Source organism: Carica papaya, chromosome 2, assembly GCF_054855325.1.
Source record: "Carica papaya isolate Zhongbai chromosome 2, ASM5485532v1, whole genome shotgun sequence".
In the NCBI taxonomy this organism is placed as follows: domain Eukaryota; kingdom Viridiplantae; phylum Streptophyta; class Magnoliopsida; order Brassicales; family Caricaceae; genus Carica; species Carica papaya.
The window spans coordinates 15409703-15433254 of record NC_142310.1 but is presented as its reverse complement, the minus strand read 5'-3'; the positions used below and the strand labels follow the sequence as shown (position 1 = coordinate 15433254).

At 36.7% G+C, this 23552-nt stretch overlaps 1 protein-coding gene across 1 annotated transcript; it reads right to left on the bottom strand.

Moving 5' to 3' along the window:
• Window positions 1–593: 593 nt before the first annotated feature.
• On the bottom strand, window positions 594–22778 carry LOC110825944 (alkylbase DNA glycosidase-like protein mag2). The gene is made up of 2 exons (XM_088213394.1): window positions 21246–22778; window positions 594–1030 (listed from the first exon to the last, which is right to left on the bottom strand). The coding sequence occupies exons 1-2, from the start codon at window positions 22424–22426 to the stop codon at window positions 1009–1011; spliced, it is 1203 nt and encodes a 400-aa protein (XP_088069520.1). The 5' UTR covers window positions 22427–22778; the 3' UTR covers window positions 594–1008.
• Window positions 22779–23552: the final 774 nt, after the last annotated feature.

Genomic DNA, 23552 nt, shown 5'->3' with positions numbered 1-23552 from the left:
CGTATTAATCTGGCGTTTCAGTTTTGCTTTGTTTTTTCCAGACAATATCAGAATAAAATTTTTTTTATGCCGGGACACCATTACAATTTAGCAGAAGAATACTCAATATGTTCCCAAATATCCAATTTTAAATCTGTGCCATGATTTTAATTCTACACATTTTTTATTATAAATTATTCCTTGAATTTTGAAGTTATTTCAGAAGACTAATTCAGTTAAAAATTTAACCAAAAAACATATTCTTTGTTTGGGAATCCAAAAATATTAATTATCTGGGTTTCTTCACATAAAGAAAAATAAAATCAAAATTAAAATTTTTTTGTTCCTTAAACTCTGGCTTCATTAAAGATTTAATAATCAAAATTAAAAATTTCCAATCTGACACTTGTTATATTATGCATTTTCAGTCTTAAACCTTTTGAAATAACTTTAAAAATTCAGTAATTTTAAAAGTTTAATCATTAATTTGTAAAAAAAAAAAAATTATTTAAAACTGAAAGTACAACATTGGCCATAATTTGAAAACTAAATTGGGTTTGTCCTTATTGTTATTGTTAAAGCATTACCTGAAACTGATTTACTTACATAGCATATATATAAAACCTCAGATGCAATATTGAATTTCATAATTCATTAACAAAAGAGACCACCTAGTTTAAAGGATAAATGTTGTCAACATTTACATTTACACAGCAGCAAGAGAAGGAACCCATATCTGGAGGTTAAAGCATTTAAAATGATAAGAGTCCTGAAGCTGACTTTCTAAAAATTGGAATTCTTTAATTTAGACCAGAGATCTTGAGACTAGAGATGGTCTTTATTCAATCTCAAACCAGCAGATTTACTACATAGAAGTCGAAACACCCAACTCTTGCGGCCATTAATCTTTTAAGACTTTCAGCAACATTGGATATACCTACCAAAACCTTCGCTGCATTGCTTTAAATGTAGTCTGTCTAAACACAGGGTGGATTGAATGAACTGCAAGCTATCCACTTCCTATCTCAGTCATTGTCCCCAGGTGCAGGCCCTGGACATGGCAAAATTGAAGTATATTTGTTAAAAGAGAATAACAAGCATATTTATGATCTCAAGTTCACAATTCAAACTTCTTAGTTATATATATACTAGAAAAGAGGACTAACACCCTTGAAAAATTTGAACATAAGTATGAAGTGACCACTAACACCAGAGGCACTAGCCTCGTTTGCTAAATTTAGGCAGTACGATTCGTGGCATATCTGGCTCCTAATGGAACCCAAGATCTACCTATAAGCAGTGTGAAATCTACTAAGCAATTAAATTACAAGGAATATATCTGTTTATAGTCACAGCCAAAAATATAAAGCAAATATTAGACTTTAAATAGGTAGTTCAAGGACAAACAAGTGAAGTGGGTGATTCAGTGTCATATCCTACTAGGATATTCTCTCCAAAAGTAACTACAGGCAATTCCAAGGCTTCATTTCCTATACTAAAATAATTTTTAGTTTTCTTCTCAAATAGAAATATATATACATATAACTATACATACAAGCATGAGGGGATGCTTCTATATATTCATGCACAGATATTACTCATACTTACGCATGCAAATGTATTATGTATGTGTTTAAATATAAAATGGTGCACAAGTACATTTAATAAGTGGAAAGCAGTTTCCTAGAGAACACAAAATAAACTACCCCAGAAACAGATCTGAATGAAGAAAGATCTTATACAAGTTATTCCTGCTTTGGAGGCAGCTTGGGAGGATTCTCAAGTCAAATGAAAATCTTTTTGTTAATTGTTGTTTCCTGTGTCATGCAGCCCCTGGAACAGTGTCCCATCTTATTGATTTAACTTGACCAGTTCGTAGGATCTATCATGGATGACCTTTGGGCAGAAGGGATTAAGATGGATAAGAATGGACAAAATTTCTCTCTGATGCCTCTTGCATTATTTTTGGCTGATCTGGAGAGAAGGAGCTTCTAATGGAAAAATGTCTTCCATGGAACCCATGATAGTGGGTTTCAGCCCCTACGTCCGATTAATGGTTTCCATATCTTCAATGAGATAAACTCGGGGACTTAAAACAGATTTTTCCTACATATCTAATCAACATCCTCTCTTTGGCATACAGGCTGCACTTTCTTGGTACAAAGAATGGCAGCCATGAAAAGTATCTATATGTTATGCCAGCAAGAAAAGGGAAAATTAAAAATTTGACTAACCATGGTGCAGCTCCTCAATCAAAAATATGAACAACTTAATATTCAACCACAATGAAGAACTAATTTCTTTTGTGGACAAAGAAATTTATCAGAAACGGAGACAGACAAAAAGAGATAGAGATAAAGAACTGATACAAGGTACACATCCTTCTCTGGCGAAAAATAAGGCCTAATAAGAAAAGCTAAGCTGTGTGCCTTTGCCTAGAGGAAATCAAATAAGATCATCCCCTCTCAAACCACGTGAGGCAGTTAAAACCACTGCTTAAAAATTCTAGCATTCTGTTCTAAAAAATCGACCAAAAACTGGCAAAGATAGTTTGCCCCTGGAACATCTTGTCTCCTTAGTCCTCCCAACACCACAAAAATGAAAAAAAAAATAGTAACATCCAAGATAAGGGGCACACAATCACTTCCCCAGCCATGAGAAACGATCTACACTGGATCTTTCACCCCACAGGAAAATAGAGAAACAAGCGGCTGTTAATCCTTGAACTCTTGAAACACATCCAAGTCAGTACCGGATTTGAAAGTCTCTTGCAATCCTCTTTTTTTAATTTCTCTTCACCAGTTTCAGTTAAGAGCTTGTTGAATGTATGATTAATTGCCAAGATACTCACATCATTTAATACCCTAGACATGAATTTTCAAAAATTGAGTTGTAAAGCTAAACTTGCAAACAATGCTCATGGCACTCAAAACCTGCTTTTCTTCAAACTTCCTCCTATCTATTATTTTATTATTATAAGCAATAAGCTGCCTAGCACCAACCATTATTTCAACTGCACTGTGCAACTCATTGCGTATCATTGCCTGAAGTTGGAGCTAATATTACTACTAGTGACAAATGTGCTTTCCTGAGGGACCTGTTACAAACAACCTTTACAGGGAGACCATCAAATACTCCTTTTTCATGATCCAAATTAATTACCAGTTCTTACCCAAACAGGCATGTTCAAGACTTGATTAACCATACATATAGTCGATCATATGCTTCTTATTTGGTACCAGTTCTTATCCAAATGGACATGTCCAAGACTTGATTAACTATACATATAGTCGCTCAAATGCTTCTTATCCTACCAAATACTAGGAAATTGTCAACCAGAAAAGTCATAGTGGTCTTTTGGCCTATTTGACGCATTTCGTTTTTGGTTAAACTAGTTTATAAATTACACAAAAATAAGCCATGTGTTATTTGTTCTAGGTATTTAGCTTCACTTATATGCTAATGGCTTATAAGCCCAAAAAAACACTCATCTACTGTTTTTTCCACTTATAAGCCACAACAAAAAAGGTCAAATTTTCCTTGTTATACTTTTGGAAAAATATTCTTATTGAAGTTATTAGACTCTTATGTGTCTTTTTTAGACATTTTGCTAATTTTGTAACTTATATGCACTCAGGAAACTAAAATTCATCAATGAAAAAATTTGTAAATTAAATAGAAAAGCACTTACCCAACCACATATTCACTTATTTTTCAATAAGCCCTAAGTGCTTATAAGCTAAAAAAGATAAGTGAAACCAAGCAACCTCTTTATAACCTTTCCTTCCCTTTTCATTCATCAAACATCTCTTTTTTCACCACATCAACTGAGATCAAAGCCAAAGCAAAAGTTGGTAGTTGCAATAATAACTAGAAACTGAAGAGTTCCTAGGTTGAGACAAGCCCTAGGTCGGTCGATTTGCAAGTATTAATGAAGCAACTTCTACAACATATGCAAAACTTGCATAGCATGTGGATGACCAAATAAAGGCACCAAAAGGCCATCATTGCCAAAATGAGGTTTTGAAGATGGTGTCAATGTTGATGAGTAAGTAGATTGGAGCTTGCCATTAATATATGATATACAACTCAATGATGATACTGATCTGATTAGTATATGAGCATCAAGATAATGGTTAAGAATACTTTCAAAAATATAATTGTCAATACATCATGGGGAAAGATGCTTATCAAGAATCTCATGCAAGTTTCAAACAATTTATCATAGCTAGTATGTAGAGAATGCTTCACACAAAGATGCAGGTTTGAATGATTATGTGGAATTCTATTTTAGGCTTCTTAAATAATTAATTGAAAGAATTGTATATGCTCAACTCATCAATCTTTTGCCTATATGAAGTTGAAAACAACTGATACAGAAAATTACATGGTAGTTCCTTTGATCATGCAAATTCCTTTTTTATAGAAAACAGAAGCATTATTAAAATTAAGAAAACAAGTTACAATAGTCGAGGATAAGGTATCCTCCTCAAGCCTTACTAGAAAAAGCTTGCAAGCAAAGATCAATTACAAAGTAAGGAAAAGCTTGGATAAAGTGTCTTCACATCAAATTGCTGCAATTGCCTATTGAAGTTAGCAGCCAAGAACAGTAGCATGTGTATCGTATTCATCTTTGCAACGGATGCAAATGTCTCTTAGTAGTCAATTTCGTAGGTTTAGGTATACTCTTTGGCTACCAGTATTGCTTTATATCTTTCAATCGTTCTATCGGACTTATATTTGACAGTGAGTACCTATTTGCAACCTATTGGTCTTTTCCATTGGGCAAGTCCACTATTTTCCATGTCTAACTCTTTTCAAGTATCTGTATTTCAACATTCATAGTATTTTTCCATTCTTCACTAGTTAAAGGCTCATATATGTTTTGTGAATAAGTACTGTATTTAGGCTCATAATAAACATTTTGTAAAATGGAGAACATTTCTTAAGAGATATAAAATTCGAGATAAGATATAGAGGATGCTTAGTGCATTCTTCCATCCTCTTTCTAAGTGCAATAGGTATGTCAATATCAAAAGAAAAGAGTTCTCAGACCACCTTATTTCCAGCACTCCACTCGGATTCTTAAACTTGCTTTGGATTGGATTCTAGGCTCTTCCTTCTTGAATATAGCTCAGAGAATCGTGGGTCTGGTTTTGACTCAGTTTTAGGCTTATTTTCTGGAGGTATGGGTTACGTTCACTTTGTGGGTACCAGGTTTTTATTGGGATAGTTGTTGTAGAGGGTGTAGTCTTTAAAGGTAAGGGAAGATCGAAAAAGGTTGATCCTCCTTATCTTCCAATTCAATAGTACCTCCTTGAAGATAAAGTTTATCAAAGAAGGATTTTATCTCAACAAATGTAAGATCAGCCGATGCAAAGAAATTCTTAGTCGTGGAATGGTAACAACTGTATCGTTTGTGGGTGAGCGAGTATCCTGAAAACACACTAAATGGCTCTAGTCGAGTTTTCCTCTTTGTGACTAACGTAAGTAAACAAAAGCGACATACTCAAAGACCTAGAAATAAGGTTATTAGAAATTCTTATCTCAGGGAAAAATGAGACAAGAACTTCCATAGGATGGTAGCGGTCTAATACTGGATATGGTAACCAGTTTACAGGTAGGTGATAATTAACACAACTTCACCCCAACATTGTTTAAAAACATGGTTTTGAAACAAAAAGGCCCGAATAGTGGTAAGCAAGTTGCTATTTTTCCATTATGTTATTCCATTTTGTTGTGAAATATAAATATATAGGAAGACTCGTGAACAATTTCTAAAGCATTTAATTCTTACCCCAAATTGTATATAGATCAAATTACAAAACTGAGGATATTTGGATATGTTGTCTTTGTTCATTATCATTCTCACTAAAGAGGAAAACTTGATGCTTAGGTCCTAAACTATGTATTTGCAGGATTTTTTTATTTTTAAAAAGAGTCTTTGTGGAATACTTCTCCTCTCAAAATAAGTATATATGTTACCATTCGCCCACCTAAAAATTATATATATCTACAGATGTCATATTTATGAAACAATAATCTTACTTCACCTAATCTTATCTTCAGGAATACTTTACATTAGAAGATAAGGATACAAAATTTGTAATAGATTTTAACCTACTACTATTGATATACACCTCAAAACCATTATCACAACAGAACACTCAGAACCCACCAGAAAACTCACCACCCCAAGAAAACCTGCAAAGTCCATCATCTCAAAAGATTATACAAGACTCTAGATTTTCTAAGGTACATACAAGGAGGGAGATATCAAATGTTGAGCCAAAGTAAGTCCAAGAATCTGATCTTGATCCTGAAACTAAAATAAATCCCGAAAAACTTATACAATCTTTTGGTAATGATATATCTATTGCACTTCGTAAAGGTACAAGAGAATGAACTAAACACTTTCTGTATCTTATCTCACAATTTGTATCATTGAATAAATATTTATCAATCTATAGAAATGTACTGACAAGTTTAAATAATGAATATATCCCGAACTTAGTATTTATTATTCTGTAAGAAATAAAAAAAAATGCTATGAGTGTGGAAATACAAGTACTTGAAAAAGAACCAGAATTGAGAAATTGTGGATCTATCAAAAGCAAGAAACCTTCGGGATGCAATTGAGTTTTCTCAATCAAATATAAAGCAGATGGCATAGTCGAGATATATAAATTGAGATTGGTGGCAAAAAACTCTACACGGACATATGAAATTTATACCTGTAGCCAAGATGAATGTTCGAATCTTATTATCATTAACTGCCCATTTTGACTGCCATTTACAGCAGTTTGATGTAAAAATGTCTTATTATATAGAGATTTAAAAGAAGAAATCTACATGAATATTCTACCAAGATTTGACAGAGGTGTAGAACCTAAGCAATCACTAAGAGCATGGTTTGACAAGTTTGCAAGAGTAATAATAAATCTGGAATTTAAGCAGGCTCAAGGAAACCATAATTTTTCCATCAAACGCTCAGAGACATAGAAGAGTTATAACTCTCGTAATATACGTTGATTATATCATTGTAGCAGAAAATGATGATAAAAAACAACGAAAACTAAAACAATTTACTTGAGCATGAAAACGTGATATAATATGCTTGGTTGATGCAAAAACATGATTATGTGTGGGTTTGGTCCTTTGCCCTGCCTTTAGTAATGGTAAAGAGGATCATTCTTTGGGGTCTTGACTCAAGAGGATGACCCGATGGTCAAGTATGGGTAGCATGGGCTTTTGTGCCAAGTTGTGTTGATGGGCCCCCACTGGGTCCTAAATTTTGTGACCGTTATAAATGAAATCAGTATAAGAATGAGAAAATAATGGAAAATCTATTTGACTGTTATCTCTGAGGGGTTTCTGTCTCTACCTAACTTCATATCTAAAAATGTTGGTGAACTGCTGCTCCATGTGAATGAGATTAGTGTTCCCTCTTACGAAAGTGGATTCGCGTGGAGGTCGGTAAAAGACGTAAATAAAACTCAACTACTTGATAACATGACTAGGATAGTTGCAGATGCATCATGGTGGATTTGTATGATTGTTCTTTTCTATTCTATCAGGATCTTTATTATGCTCATGGTTGGTTCAACTAGTTTCAATTTCAATATATAATTATGTCTTATCTATCTTGTTCTCCTCTTTGCATTTACTGCTTAGTATATTAAACAATGTATAAATGACTTTCTTGAGAAAGATAAAGGTTTTTTTCAACGACGAATTGCTAAGGTAAATCATTTATTAAATAAGGACATTTTAATTTAAAAATTAATTACCTTTGAAAACTTTAGTAGTGTAATTTAAATATTATTTTCCTTACTGACTTATATAGAACTCACGCAAATCCATGTTTCCTTCCAGATGATGGAAGTGATGATTCGCTCGTTGAGCTGCCCCTTGAAACTTGTTTAGATCCTTTTATGGATCCTTAGGATGATTACGAGTGTCATATTTTATCTGCTCTGATGGAACCAATTATAATGATAAAAGTGACTCTTCTAACTTTTGTGTATATAAATTTTGGTAGCCATCTTCTTGCCCTCAATTGTAAACATTAATCTTATTTTTTGTTGTAAAGGATTCTATTTTTCGCTGCATACACATTTTATTATTTGCACTTATATTTGTTTCTGTTATCGCACTCCTTTTTATACCACCAGGTATTTGGGATGTCATAGCTAGTATGTAAACTAACTAGCGCTCCTATTAATTATAATCACAAACTAAGAATAACTTATGGATATACACAAATAAACAAAGAAATATATTATAGATTAGTTAGGAGATTAATCTATCTATCCCAAACAAGACCAAACATCGTTTATCCAGTAAGTGTTATAAGTCAATTCATGCACAATCCAAAAAAAAGTGCACCTACAAGCCGTATACAGAGTACTACAATATTTTAAAGGTCACCAAGAAAAGAATTATATTTAAAATGAATGACAAATTATTATTAGAAACTTATACTAATGCAAATTATGCAGGGTCGGTCATAAACAAAAAATTTACAATAGGCTACTATACCTTTTTTAGTGGCAATCTAATCACCTGGAGAAGTTAGAAATGAAACATAGTTGCGAGATCAAGTGTAAAACTAGAGTTTCAAACTATGGCACGAGGGGTATTATGAATTACTATGGATAAAAAAAATTTCGAAAGACCTTATAATCAAGTGAGGAAATCATATACGCCTCTATTATGGTAACAAGTCAGTCATAAGTATCACACTTATCTCCACCCAAGTGTGTTGAAGCTATCGCGCTCTTCACTCGCCAGTGAGTGTTAGAGTGTAATTGGTGTTTCTTTGTGGACTGTCTCCAGGCAGCGACAGTCACTCGGAATACTATGGTTGTGGGCCTGAGGCGTTTTTTAGTGGTTGAGCAAAAATCTTTTGATGTGGTTGGAGAGAGTAGTGGAGTTAGGATCTACGAAAACGGGAGGGGCTTTCGGAAATCAATTTTCTTCCAAAGGGTTGATATTGAATGGCTCATCCAGTGTTTCAGAGAGTTCAAATGGAAGGAGTAGAAGAAGCAGTTGGAGGAACCTTTGGATGGCATTGAATGGTAACAAAAGAGGGAAGTTTCTGGTATTGTCGGAAGGCTTTGATGGACCCAAGGGGAGAGTCAATAGAATTTTCCTTCCGGAGGGGGACAAAGCTGAGGGGTGGTGGCAGATGTTGGAAGCAATCTATGAGGTGGTGGTGTGAAGTTAATCCCCCCTGACTGGGCTACAAAGAAAGGAGTAAAGAGTGCACCAGTTTTGAAGAGTAAGAAGGATCAAACTATTTTTATGTTCAGATGCCCGGGGTGCTGCCTGAAATTAGGCCTACAAGAGGGGAAATGGTTCGAAAATACGTTCGCTGAGGCCTTGCTGAAATCGATGACTAATACTAATCGAGCAGGGCAAGAGAGTCTATCGGGTCTAAATGAGGTGGGTCGGGTCGATTCAAAATTTGAACTTAAAAAGAAAGGGGGGCACGTGAGAGAGTTTGAGCGGGAACTATACTGTGGTAGAGTAAAAAATAGGCTGAGAAAGAAATTACTATGGGTTGAAAAAGGTAAGTGCGTTGATCAACCTAGGCCTAATAAGAGTTCGGGTAGAAGCGGGTTAAACCCGATTCTCCAAAAATGAGGTTACCCGAGAGCTAACTTTAATCGGTTCCTGAGGGCTTAAGAAAGAAAGAGGAAGAAATAGCGAGGGTTTCTTAGGGTGTAGAAGCAGAAATGTCGGAAAGCGAACGGGAGTATGGGGATTTAGTTGTGAAGGGGAGGGAAGAAGCAGATTTTGACGTTTCTTCTATGGGTGCTCGTTCCGACGATAAAGGAGAACTAGATAATAAAAACCTAGCCGAGACAAGAGGAGAGTTGTACTTTGATGAAGAGTGCCTAAAGTTGTACGAGATAATGGTTCGGGATGAGGAAAGTGAAGAAGGCTTGAATGTGACACCCATCACCTGCGAGAATCAGTTGGTTCATGAGCTGATGGCTCTGACGGAAGAGGGAAGCTTGGAGAAGCAATATTCTAATTGGATCTAGAGGAGTTTCTTAAAGGTTAGTAAAATGTTTGGTGTCTTTTCATGGTTTGGAAAACAGAATACTCTCTCTGCTTGAAGAAATCAAAACCAGATTTACTGAGGAAAGGAAGGAGAGAAAAACAGTGAAGAAAGGCAAAAAGAAGCAGGGGGAGGGAGGAAGCCGAGAACTAAAAAGACTGCAGTGGTCTGCTAATTATAAAAGAAAGAAGAACTATGGGGAGGAAGGGATTCGTTTCCTGAAATTGTCTCTATAATAGGAAAAACAATCTCTTAGAATGTGAGGGGTTTGAACGATAGGAAAAAAAAAAGATGGGTTATCAAAGGATGTATTACAAGATGGAAGCCTAATGTTATGTGCTTGCAAGAAACTAAGATGGAGGAGGTCAACCAGCAAGTGATTAACAGCCTTTGGAAGGAAGGTAGAATTGATCGGGTTCATCTTCCAACTGTGGGGATGGCTGGAGACGTTCTGTTGATGTGGGATGGAGATAAAATGAAATGTAAAGAGGTTGTGAGGGGTAGGGTCTCTATTTCGTGCTTTTTTGAATGGAGTGGCAGGGGGAATGATTGGGTTTTTTCAGGAATCTATTGTAGAGGTTCCAGGTAGGAGAGAGATTGTTTATGGGATGAGCTCATGAATTACAAAGTGAAGTGGGGTGCCCGTTGGGTGATTGGTGGGGATTTTAATATGATATTAAATAGGGGTGAGAGATCTGGGAGAAATGCTAATCAAAGGAAAATTGAGGAGTTTGGAGAGTGGGTCGATAAGCTTGAGCTGGTGGATATCCCGTTGATGGGGGGAAGTGGACGTGGCCCAACGGTTTGGATGGGCTCACTTGATCGAAAATTGACCGGTTTTTTATTTTTAACGGTTTGCTTACGCAACTTGCAGGTTAAGCCAAAAAGTTTTACAAAGACCTATTTCTGACCACGTTCCTATTTGCATTTCCCAGATGGTATCATTTGGGGCCCGGGACGTTTAAATTGGATAACAAATGGCTGAAGATGGAGAGTTTCGGGAAGTTGGTGGAGGATGGGTGGAGACTAAAGTATGAAAGAGGTATGGCCAGCTTTATGTTTGCTTCCAAATTGAAGAAGAGGTTGAAGTTAGAGATTAAAAAATGGGCTAAGGAGGAGGAGGGCAGATTTGACAAAATACTGAATGACAATTTAGAGGAGCTAGGCGAGTTGGACAGTTTGGAGATGGATGGACTGTTAGGAGAAGAGGGGAGGGGGAGCAGAAGGGAATTAAAATTGGAAATCGCTGCCAAGATGAACTTGGAGGCAATTTCATGAAGGTAAAAGGCTAGAGAGAGGTGGATTAAGGAGGGTGATAGAAATACAAAAAATTTTCGTAGTTTGGCAAATTTTAGGAGGAAGAATAACCATGTTGAAGAGCTGGAGTCTGGTGGGGATACTGTTAGGGGTAATGCTGTCTTGAGAGAGAAAGCTAAGGATTACTTTACTAAGCTTTATATAGAAGAGGGGGAGAGAGGCTAAGATTGGATGAGCTTCCTTTTAGGCAACTATCGGCTGGCAGCAAGGAGATCCTGGAGGTACCATTTACCGAGGAAGAAATTCTGGACTGTTTGAGGCAATGCAATGGCGACAAAGCCCCGGGACGGGACAGATTTCATATGAAGTTCTTCTAGGATTTTGGGCTGTCATTAAAGATGATATCATGACTGTTTTTCATGACTGTCACAGATCTGGGGCTTTTGTCCAATCTATTAACACAATTTTCTTAGTTATTATTCCAAAAATTGTTGGAGCTCGTAACATAAAAGATTTCAAACTGATTAGCCTGGTAAGTGGTATTTATAAATTGATCTCTAAAGTCCTTGCTAAAAGTATGTCCAAGATTTTGGGCAAGATTATTGAGGAGAACCAAAATGCATTTGTGGAAGGAAGGCAAATCCTTGATGCTGTTATGGTGGCTAATGAGGTAGTTGATGAAATGATAGGGCAGAAAAAAGAAAGTATCATTTATAAAATTGATATGGAGAAGGCTTATGATTATGTTTGTTGAGATTTTGTTATTTAGATGCTTGAGAATATGGATTTTGGTTGTAAATGGAGGAAATGGATAAAGAATTGTATCTCTACGACCTCTTTTGTTGTGATGGTAAATAGTGGTCCTTCGTCTTTCTTCAGGGCATCGAGGGGCCTTCGCCAAGGGGACCCACTGCCACCCCTTCTTTTTCTTACTATTATGGAAGTTTTTAGTAAGATGATGGAGAGGGCAGGAGAGCTTGATCTGGTGAGAGATATATCGGTGGGAGATGGCGATTCAAGGGTGAAGGTCTCACATTTTTTGTCGACGATGCACTCATCTTTTGTGAACTGAACGTATCCTCTTTGCTTCGTTTGAAATGTATTTTAATTTGTTTTCAAATGGTGTTCGAGCTGAGAATCAATATGAGAAAGACAGAAATGGTTAGGATGGGGGATAGGAGAGATGAGTTGGAGATGGCTACGGTGTTGGGCTGTAAAATCACTTCGCTGCCCATCAAATATCTTGGGATTTCTCTTGGAGCGAAATTTAAAGATGTTAGAACTCGGGACCCAACTGTGGAGTTGGTTGAGAGGAGGTTTGCGGGTTGGAAGATGAGTTTTTTGTCAAAAGGGGGGAGGCTTACCTCAATCAAGAGTACGTTGTCTAACCTCCCAATCTACTATCTTGCTATATTAACTATCCCAGTTAGCATTGCTTCAAAGCTTGAAAGGATCCAATGTCAATCCCTTTGGGATGATGACGATGGTTGTAGAAACTATCATTTGGTAAGGTGGGAGAAGGTGAAGAAACCTATGGATAAGGGCGGGCTTGGACTTAGATCCATTGTGGATTTGAATGTTGCCCTTCATGGGAAATGGTTATGGAGGTACTGTAATGAGGATGACAAACTTTAGAGGAAGGTGGTGAAGGCAAGATGGGGGGGATTGGGAGCAGGATGGTGGGAGAAGAGGAAAATACAAATTGCATGGGATGAGTTTATGGAAGAGAATCAGTGGGGAAGGCCGTAGATTTCGGGAATGTATGGGATGGAAGGTGAGGAATCAAGAAAGGGTGAGTTTCTGGCAGGATGAATGGGTGGGGTCTTTTAAAATGAAAAACAGATTCCCTAATATCTACAATATAGCCTGTGAGAGGGACATTACAGTGGATAAAGTGTATGGGAATGTTGGTGAGAGAAGGGGGTGGAGTGTACAGGTTAGAAGGAACTTGCAGGATTGGGAAATTGATGAATATTGTAATTTACTCAATATGCTGGCAGAAATTAACATGGATAATCAGAAGGATAGGAGGATATGGAAGTTGGATTAGAAGAATGGGTTTTCGGTGAAGTTCTATTACAATTTTATATCCAAAGGGAACAATGGAAATAATATAACAGCTCCATTTAGAAAAATCTGGAAAATTGCAGCTCCCCCTAGGATGGCTTTCTTTGCTTGGGAAGTTTCAAGAGGAAGCATTTTGACTATTGACATGTTAAAGAAGCGGGGCAACATTCTTGTTAATCGATGTTACTTATGCAAGGCTGATGAGGAGACATGTGTCCACATTTCATTATTTTGCCCGGTTACTCACAGCTTATGGATGTTGGTGTTCGAGTTGTTGGGGATGAGATAGGTTATGGCGGGTAATGTAAGTAAAAAATTGTGGCTTGGGTAGGTATTTGTAAAGAGAAAAAATACTTATTTTTTATTCCACTTACCATTTTTGGGTTGTGTGTAAAGAAAGGAATACTAGAGCTTTCGAGGGAATTGAAACAGACTTTGTAAACATCAAAAATAGATAGTTTCATACTTTTGGTTCTATTTTGTTGGGTCATGACATTAAATTGAGATGACTAGGGGTGTGTTATTGACCACTTAATTGATATGTAAGTAGTATGTAATTAGGTGGTATTCCCTTAGTACCTTTGTGAATAATAACACTTTTATCTTTTATTTTAAAAAAAAAGTCAATCATAAGTATCACTCACAATCCAGTACAACACATGTAGACCAAACACATTGATATTAACAGACATTTTATTAAAGATAAACTTGACAGTGACTTAATATGTACGCCATACATGCCTACTAATTATCAACTTGTAGACGTGCTAACTAAAGGTGTAAGCAACCCAACATTCCAAACTCTTATTGGCAAGTTGGGAATGCACAACATTTATCTCTCACCTTGAGGTGGAGTATTAAAGAGAAAAAAAAATCATGGTACTAAATAGGAAGTAAATCAGAATGTTAAAGAGAAAATAAATTAGAATGTTAAAGAGGAAATAAATCAAGACATAAAAGATGGAATAAATTAGGTTAAAGAGAAAAATTATATTTTTTGTAATTAATTATATATTTCATTTTTTGTCCTAGAAAAGGAAATGACTAAGTTTATCTTTAAACTTCAATAAAAAATCCAAGTTACTTGAGTACAATCATCAATGAAACAGAAAAACCATCGACCCCCAAAAATAGCAAGAATATTTAAGGGACCCTAAGTATCATTATCTATCGAAGTAAAAGGCATATTACTTCTATCGCAAGCAAAAAAATAATGCGTCGGTGTTTTGCCAATTCACATACATCACAATGTTATAAGAATAAAAAACAAACAAGGGAACATTACCTTGAGAATAGAAAGATAAGGGTGCTCTAGTTTTCTGTGATGTAGTTATAGTTTATCTAGTTTATTGGTGGAGAGGGTGGCATGTGGTATCTCCAGTTTATCCAGGAAGTATAACTTTTTCCAAGCATCAACACATCCAATCATCCTTCCTAAGGTCTAATCTTGAAATTAATAACGAGGAGAAAAACCCACTCTAAAGTTAAGGTCTTCGGATAACTTAATTACTTATATAAGATTTGTGTATAATCAAGGAACATGAAGTACATCAATAAGAGTGAAGTGCGAGGTGAGATTCATCATATTTCCCGCTCCCACCACTATAGTTAGTGAACTATCAGTAGTGACAATTTGACTATCATTGGAACATGAAGCATTAGGTATCAAGAAATTTAGAGATGTTTGTCAAATGGTCGTAACTCTTGAGTCCATAATCCATGACATAAGAAAATGTTTCTTTAAGGCATTTAAACCATGAGAAATAGAGAGCATACTCGAATGTCCCAAGAGTCCAATACCTTTATGTTTTTCCAAGCATTCATCGCGTCTTCAGACGTTCAATTTCTACTTTGAAATTGCTGAAATCTAGAGTTTTTTCTACTACTTGTGGATGGATAATATGTGCTTGTCCTAGAGTGTTTTGGGGAATTATTCTTGTATCCACTATTTACTGGAGGAAATAAGCTTCCCATGCAACTTCTAACACTTCTTTTTGTGCCTAGGTTGCAAAAAGTACACCAAATATTGTCCATGTTTTCCCCTCTAGAGGATGAGTTGTTAGTTGGACTCGACCATTTTGTCTGCTGGTGTGTTTCAGGGCTTTTAGAAATCAGGGCCAAACTGTCATTGGAGTGGGCTTCTAACATGAACATTCTCCTGCTTTCTTCTGCATTAACAATAGTGATACCTCATTCAGCAACAGTAATTCTTCTTTTACCAAGATTTGGACCCTGACTTGTTCAAATTCTGGGTTAAGTCCCACCATAAACTGGTAGGCACAATCTTTTTCCATATACCGCTTTAAGTAGGTTGCATCCTTGCTTCACTTCATAATGACGCAGCAATGTTGGTCAAATTCCAGCCACCAATCATTTAACATGAAATAATATTTAGTTACTAATCTGTTCCCCTACTTTGTGGACCATATCTTGACGGTTACATCATAAATTTGGACTGCATATTTAACTCTAGAATAAGTCTTTTTAATTCCATCCAACACCTCTTTTGCAATAGGTGGGAAACATCATTGTTTTACTTATCTCTGATGACATGGAATTCCATAGTCAGGTTATGATCATTTCTTCATCTCAAGCATCAAATGTTGGATTCCGTCGTTTTAGTCTGGTTTCAAAAAATGGCTAAGTTTTCCTTTTTCCTTGAGAGTTGTCCGTCGTTTTAGTCTGGTTTCAAAAAATGGCTAAGTTTTCCTTTTTCCTTGAGAGTTGTCCGGATCAATTGTGACCAAGTTAAGTAATCTTTCATAATGAAACAATAAGCTGCTTGAATTGGCAGATATTCGTCACTAGATTGTGTTGGATTTCCCATATGGAAATTTGTTCCAATAATTTGAGATGTAACATCTGACATATTCTAAGAATTTTCTGGCAATTAAGGTTGAACTGGGAAGTCACATGAAGGCTTTTACCAGCTGGACAAGAGGCTGAGCAGCTGATGGCAGCGCGTAGAGGAGCAAAGTGGCTGATCAGTGTGATTGGTGCAGCTGGCCTATGTTTGAAGTAGCAACCACATCTGAAGCGGCTAAGCAGCAGGGATTGCACAGGTGTAAGCAATAGCATGAGAGTCAATGTGCATAGGAGGAGCCACAGCTTGCAGCTTGCAGCTGCAGGAGAGGAAGTCATGCCTTACAGCTAGGTTGCCGGTGCTGCCAGCTATGAAGGCCGGTCTTAGCTGTTGATGGCTAACGACTGGACTATGGTGGTCAGCTATAAAGACTAGCCCCCTTTTAGGGTTCCTCCTATTTCAGCATTGAATGTCAAATAGAACTTATAGAAGAGTCTATGGTTTTTTAACCTATGGCTCTGATACTATGCGAAATAATAAATTGTTGTATATTTCACTGAATATTAGAACCATATATACATAAGTGAATAATAACATCAAAATGAATCAGTATTAACTATAAAACTACAAAAATCCGGAATATATTACCAATATACCATTTACCATAATAAAAGCCTCATGTACACTTTTCAACAAATCCCATGATTTTGATGAGAACGATTTAGATTCCATTTCATCTTCCTGTATTGCACAAAGAAGCTGATCCAATAAGACTTCAACTTTCATAAACTTATTTTTGCGCCATGAACTTGGAATTACTTGTAAACTTGCCATTAAATCTATCAAGAATAAATTTCATTCTCTCAATTCCAAAGAGAATATTAGCCACAAATATTCTAACTTCGCCAAATCCCTATTAAGTACCTTTCAATTGAAAATTTTGTGTGTAATACAAAACATTAATTTTCTTGAGAAGAAAAAATTAGTATATTATATAAGAATCCAGGGGCTGCAACTCGTATATAAAGTATTATAAATCAGTTAAATAGTCCATTAGATCTTTAAGATCCTATAGAGATGATGACCCTTTATCAAAAATTCCGAGTTTAGAGATAGAAATCCTGGAATCTATCAAAAAAATATACTATGCCCTCAAAAGTCCTGTTTCTTTCCTTCCAACTATCCCATAAGGTGACGAGAGATATGGTCTTGTTGGTTTTTAGAAAAAAAATATAATTTTATTTCTCACCCTTTAGGTTGTTACACCTGTGTATTTATAAAATACCAATTCTACTAATAGGGAAATTCCTACTCTAGTAAACTTTTAATTACATTAAATTACCTAATTAAATAATAAAATAGAAAAATATCCTATTCAACACCCCCCCTCAAGTTGGTGCAGGGATATCTTGCATATCCAACTTGCTGACCAAGTTGCAAACTAGAATCAGATATGTTAGGCAGCAGCACGGTTCGGCTCGGCCTTAAAACGGCTTGGGTTCGACTCAAAATAGCTCAAGTTCAGCTCAAAATAGCTCAGGTTCGGCTCAAAAAACAGCTCAAAATTGGCTCAAAAACGACTCGAACTCAGCTCAAAAACAGCTTGAACTCAGCTCAAAAAACAGTTCAAGTCCCATCTCGGCTCAGGCAAATCTGTGCGAAGTAGAGATCGCGGCTAGAAAAGCTTCCTATTGAGCGACTCTGCGTGCAACGAAGAAGAAGTTGGTTGCTCGGCACTTTGCGCGGCTCTGCGTGCGGAGCAAGGAGAACTAGATCGCGCAGCTCTTTGTGTGGCTCTGCGCACGGCGGAAGAAGCTGGGTTGATCGGTTTTTTCGCACTCTTTGCGCGCAGCTGAAGAAGAATAGACCCGAGGTTAATGTGTCCCTGTGCGCAACTAAAGAAGAACTTACCTGAGGCAAACGCGGCTCTGCACGCGGCTGAAGAAGACAGATTCCCAGGTTCTCTCTTCGCGCGGCTCCGCGCGCAATGGAGGATGGCTGCTCTCTTTCTTCCTCTGCTCTAGCCTCTCTTCTTCTAATCTCCCTCTCTTCTGATCTGGGTCTTTTTACTCATTCTATTTTTCTATTTTAGGTTTTTTCAAAATCTTAAAATAGTACGTACTTTGGCTTTGATACCATGTTGATTTTTAGAGAAAAAATATAATTTTATTTCTCACTCTTTAGCTTGTTACACCTGAGTATTTATAGAATACTAATAGGAAAATTCATATTCTAGTAAACTTCTAATTACATTAAATTACCTAATTAAATAATGAAATAACTTAAATAATAAAAGAAAAAAATATCCTATTCAACAAGTCTATATTCTTGTTAAGACATTTATCCCCTTGGATGCTCTCCATGCCTGAATGTCCTATTTAACAAAACCAGCCATGTAACAAAGTTGATATGAAAGAGGACACAAAAGAAGAAGGTGGTTTTTTGATTCTGTGTCATTCTTACATAAGTAACATCTGAATCTCCTTTTTAATGCAATCAAGACATTAATGGTAAAAGCTAATATTAGATCTGCCCAGATTCCTAATCTGGCACAGGGGTTCAGGTTTAGAAAGCTATAAATTAAAAAAAGAAAACATAAGATAAACTTAACCCATCATAACAAGGACCAGAAACAATAAAAGGAACTGGGTTGTAACATCCATAATCACAGAGTTGTCTTAGGCACTCAACTTAATGAGAGAAAATTGATAAGTATTTTATTCATTAACAACATAGAAAATTATATTGACAACCACGTATGTATGTTTAGGATGTCTACATAGATTAATGACTAGAATACTTAAATAGAAAAAAAAAATAAGAATTCTAACTATAAGAATTCATAAGAGAATAATAAACCTATTCTCATATTTCATAAATAAGCTAAATATCCTCAATATATAAAGACAATAAAAACATAAAAATTCTCATAATAGTGAAATATGTCAATTTAAAGATATTTATATTCTACATCATTTTGCCCACTTGGTCAAAACTTAAGTATATTGGGCAGCAAAAAGGTGAAAGCATGGACATATCTTTCAAACAGCTGAAACCTGGCAAATCTGTGATCATCTTGAGGAAAAATGAATATTTCCAAATGAAATATTCCAAAGGATTAATGAGAAAAGTAGGCGTGACAAAACTGAAGGTCAAAAAAACTTGCTCACCACTATTAGGAGCCCAAAAAGAATGTTTGGCATAGCCTCTTAAGGTTGGACCTCACCCTTCTCCACGTAAAATCAACTTAGATATCACCATCCTCAACTTGAGTTATGTCATAGCCTACTACTAATTGAGAGATCCATCACTAGGTGACTCAACTCTTTAACAGAATTCACATCTTCCATAACCTCTCTACTTAGCTCATTTAGCTAGGTGATCAATGGTAACGATATTTCTTGCTCATAGAAAAGGATGGCTCCTAGCATAAGGTCACTGTAGCCATGTAAAAGATGACTAAAGATCTTATTGCTTGTATCAGAGAGATGGTTTAAGTTTAATGAAACCCTCTACTAAGCCATGAGCAATTGGTAAAGCTTTTTCATTATCTTTTCGAATACCATGTAGGAGAGAAGAGAGCAACCTCCCAAGACTAATCACTTTCTTGTAAAACATTTGTCACTATTGCCTCTTTGTTCAGATTACATCCTTCCTTTGGGCCACATAGACTTCAAGAAGTGCTTGAACACTTCTAAAACATCACTACATATGATCTAAGTTTTGCAATCCAAGTACCAAGATCTCCTTAACATTGCCTCATCCTCTAAGCTAATATTTGAAAAGTAGAAAAAATTAACTCAAGACTTTCTTAATCTATGTATTGTCATAAGAAATATTTGGTGCAGATATTCTAGTTAACTAACAAATGCAGTTGGCAAATTTAAGTTTCACATCAATATTTGAATGCTTGCAAAGGTGAACCAACCAATGCCTTCCATAATAGAAAAATCCATCTTACATCGACTTGGATGGATCTTGATATACTTTCAAAAGATAAATTTGGCTTGGTCCATAAGGTGAAGAAGTTCATTAGTCGAATGGGTGTTTGGAAGGATATCCCCAATGTCCATAAGCAATTGTCAAGTCCTTTACCAAATGGAGCCATGACTTTTGCCTACAGCGTAGTTATTCTCTCTTTCACCGTTCCAATTAAAAGGCTTAACATATATTTTAAATCTAACTATGATTAAATGCATGACTAAAAATTAAAATGCTCAAGAAGTGAGTATAGCTCAGGAACTTGTCCAAAATAGACCTCAAAAAGTAAAAAAGCACGTCAAAAATCTTATCAACTGGTCTTAACCAGTCAAAAATTGGTCTAGAGGTGGTCAACCAGTTTGCCAATCTTAGTATGGTTTACTGAGGGTGAATCGAACAATAGAGGTTTCAGACATGAAAACACCACATGAAGGGATTGGGATGTGGGAATCCGGCACTGGCTTCCAATGACCTTTTGACTTTGGGCTTCGGGCTTCTAGATACCTCTTCACTGGGTGATGCAATCTAGATCTGCTGCCGATTGCTATCTAAGTAACTAGAAGGCTGATTTTTTAAGAGGCAGCAGCCACTGCAACTCCAAATAGAGAGTGTCCCAGTATTTGGAGATCAAGAATGCCAGAACCACAGGTCAATGATCTGACTCTTCTAAAGCCAATGGCATGGGGGAGGTCTACCAATCAATGTTTATTGGCAAACTATTTCAAGGCCAAGGCTGCTGCTTGTGTATGGATTTAATGGAAAATAGATAAACATAGACGAAAGCAAACAATATTTCATGAAACGTTCGAAAGCTCAAGATCATTATCCTTATAAACTTAATTTCCTTAGTAATTAACTTCACATCTCAACCTGCAAGGACTTTAGCAATAACGGGTATAGACTCAATTTCCTAACCCATCAAAGGGCACAGACAACTCATTCAAACAGAATGAGGATTTAGAAGGAAAGGATGAGGTAAGTGAGCAATCACATAAAAACCATAATAACCAGAATACCGACTACAAAAAGCAAACAATAAGCTTTCTTAGAGAAGAAGCAAATTAATAATTCAAGCCAAAGGAATTGTACCCAATGTTGAACATGCTGTTAAGCTGGTCCAGAAGCTGGGGCTGCTGTGACTGCTGCTGCGGGTCCTCCTGTTGTGGCTGAGGCAGAGCAGCACCAGCTGCAACCACAGCAGCACTTGAAGGTGCCCCCTTAGCATCCACGAACCTCCAGAGGTACCAGGAGGCAACCGACCTGTAAGGCCTCCACTTCTCGCACAGCTGTTCCATCTGCGATGGGCGTGGCAGCTCCTCCAGATTGTACAGTAGCTGGACGCCCTTCCGCACCCCAAGGTCATTGATGGGCAGCACATCGGGTCTGTGCAGCGAAAATATCATGAACATATGAACAGACCAGGAACCAATCCCGTTGACCATAGTGAGCATTGTAAAGAGTGACTTATCGTCCATATTTACAATGGCGGAATCCGATAAGATCCCGTTCTGGTACTTCCTGGCGAGATCATGGAGGTAACTAGCTTTGCGGCCAGAGACACCGATTTGGCGGAGTTGTTGCGGGCTTAGGGACAACACAGTCTCCGGAAGCACGCCGGATTCACCGCCGCAGAGCGCGATGAAGCGAGTATAGATGGAAGTGCCGGCTTTGAAGGCAAGTTGCTGATAGAGAATACTTCGGGTAAGTGCAAGGAAAGGGGTTTGGAAGGAATCGAAGGTGGGAGGCGGATGGAGGTCGATTAACGATGCCAGAAGCGAATCAGCCGCTCGAAGGTGGCGAATCGCGGACTCGACCTCGCCCTCGTAGGAGAGAGAGCGAGCCACAATTCGCGGCAGTGTTAGGGCTCGGGACTGGGCGAGCTTGGGTTTGGTGGGTTTTGATGTGACGACGGCATCGGAGACCGCGATGGTGGAGGTGGTGTTTGCAGAGTCGATAGTTTGGGCGGAATTTGGGTCGAGGGTTTTATCAGGCGAGAGCTTGCGGATTTTTCGAGGACGGAAGGGAATTTTGGAGGGAGGAGAGGAGGTATGCGGAGTAACATTGGCTAGCTGAGAGACTGATTGGGCTTGCATGGCGGTAGAGTCATGATTCGGCTGAGTCTGAGTCTGAGTCTGAGTCTGAGTCTGAGTCGAGGTTTGTGGATGAGACTTGGATTGAGGTTGCGATTGGTGTTGAGGTTGCGATTGGTGTTGAGGTTGCGACTGCGATTGCGATTGCAGCTGCGGTTGCGATTGCGATTGCTCGCCCATATGCGATAAGGAAATTCGAAGTCTGGACTGCAAAATTGAAAGTTGAAGAAGAAGAAGAAGAAGAAGAGTGAAGAGAGTTTGGTTTCTTTCTTCTTTTATTATCTCTGAGGGAAATTCTTAATCTGTTTGTCGTCTTCGTCCTGTTCTTCCACTCTTCTTCTTCTCTCAACCGAAGTGTAATGTTGTCTGAGAAAGAATATACAGGCCATGAAAGAGGGAGATAAAAGGGAGAGAAAATGCTCTTTCACGTGATAACGGCAACCGAGTCATGGGCTCCAACTTCAAGTTTCAGTTATGTGTTTATGCTTCGATTAAGTCCAAAAAATCAACCACGATCAATCAAAATAGACAGAATCAAGTTGAATTGAAAAGTTTAGATCATAGGGGAATAAAGATTTGGTCTTTGGTCCAAAACTAAATAGAATTCAAAATTTTGATTCAGTTTGGATTAGACTAAAATAGAACAAAAATTTAATTAACAAATAAAAATATTATAATTATGGATTATTATTGGACACTATTATTTTTTCTTAATTTTATTAGTTATGTATTTAATTAACAAACATGATTTATAAATTTTATTGTTTGTTTTAATTTAATTTTTATAGATTTTATTAATTATTTTTAATTAGAATATAATATTTTAAAAAAACAAAAATAGTCTCATTTAATCAAGTTTTAACCGAAATAGTCTAATAGGTCCAATATGATTAAATTGAATGAATTTCAATCTAAAGTTAAATAACTGAAAATTTCATTTTAGTTCAATTTGATTATGAATAGATGAACACTCCAATTAGGTATATTTTTGGTTGTGCTCAATAATATTTATTAAATATTCTTATATAAAAATCTAATAATATTTAATAAATATCAAGATAAATTACCATTTTAACTCATAAACTTTAGATCATAATGTAATTTAGTACAATTTTTTTTTCACATTTTAGTCCTTAACTTTAAAATTTCTTTCAAAAGTACTAATATTGTTCAATATTATACAAAAAACAAAAGTTGAGAAACCTTCTATATACCCACAGGACAAGTATGCATATCATAAATAAGAAATTTTTACCTATACACACCATGCAACTAGCACGAGTTTAAATCTTCTCAATATATGGAT

What these genes read in the sequence shown, in the direction of transcription:
- LOC110825944 (XM_088213394.1), bottom strand. Translation starts at nt 22,426, where the DNA reads ATGGGCGAGCAATCGCAATCGCAACCGCAGCTGCAATCGCAATCGCAG. An exon ending in AACAGCATGTTCAACATTGG is followed by an intron (nt 1,031 to 21,245) that starts GTACAATTCCTT and finishes TGCCATGTCCAG; the next exon opens with GGCCTGCACCTGGGGACAAT.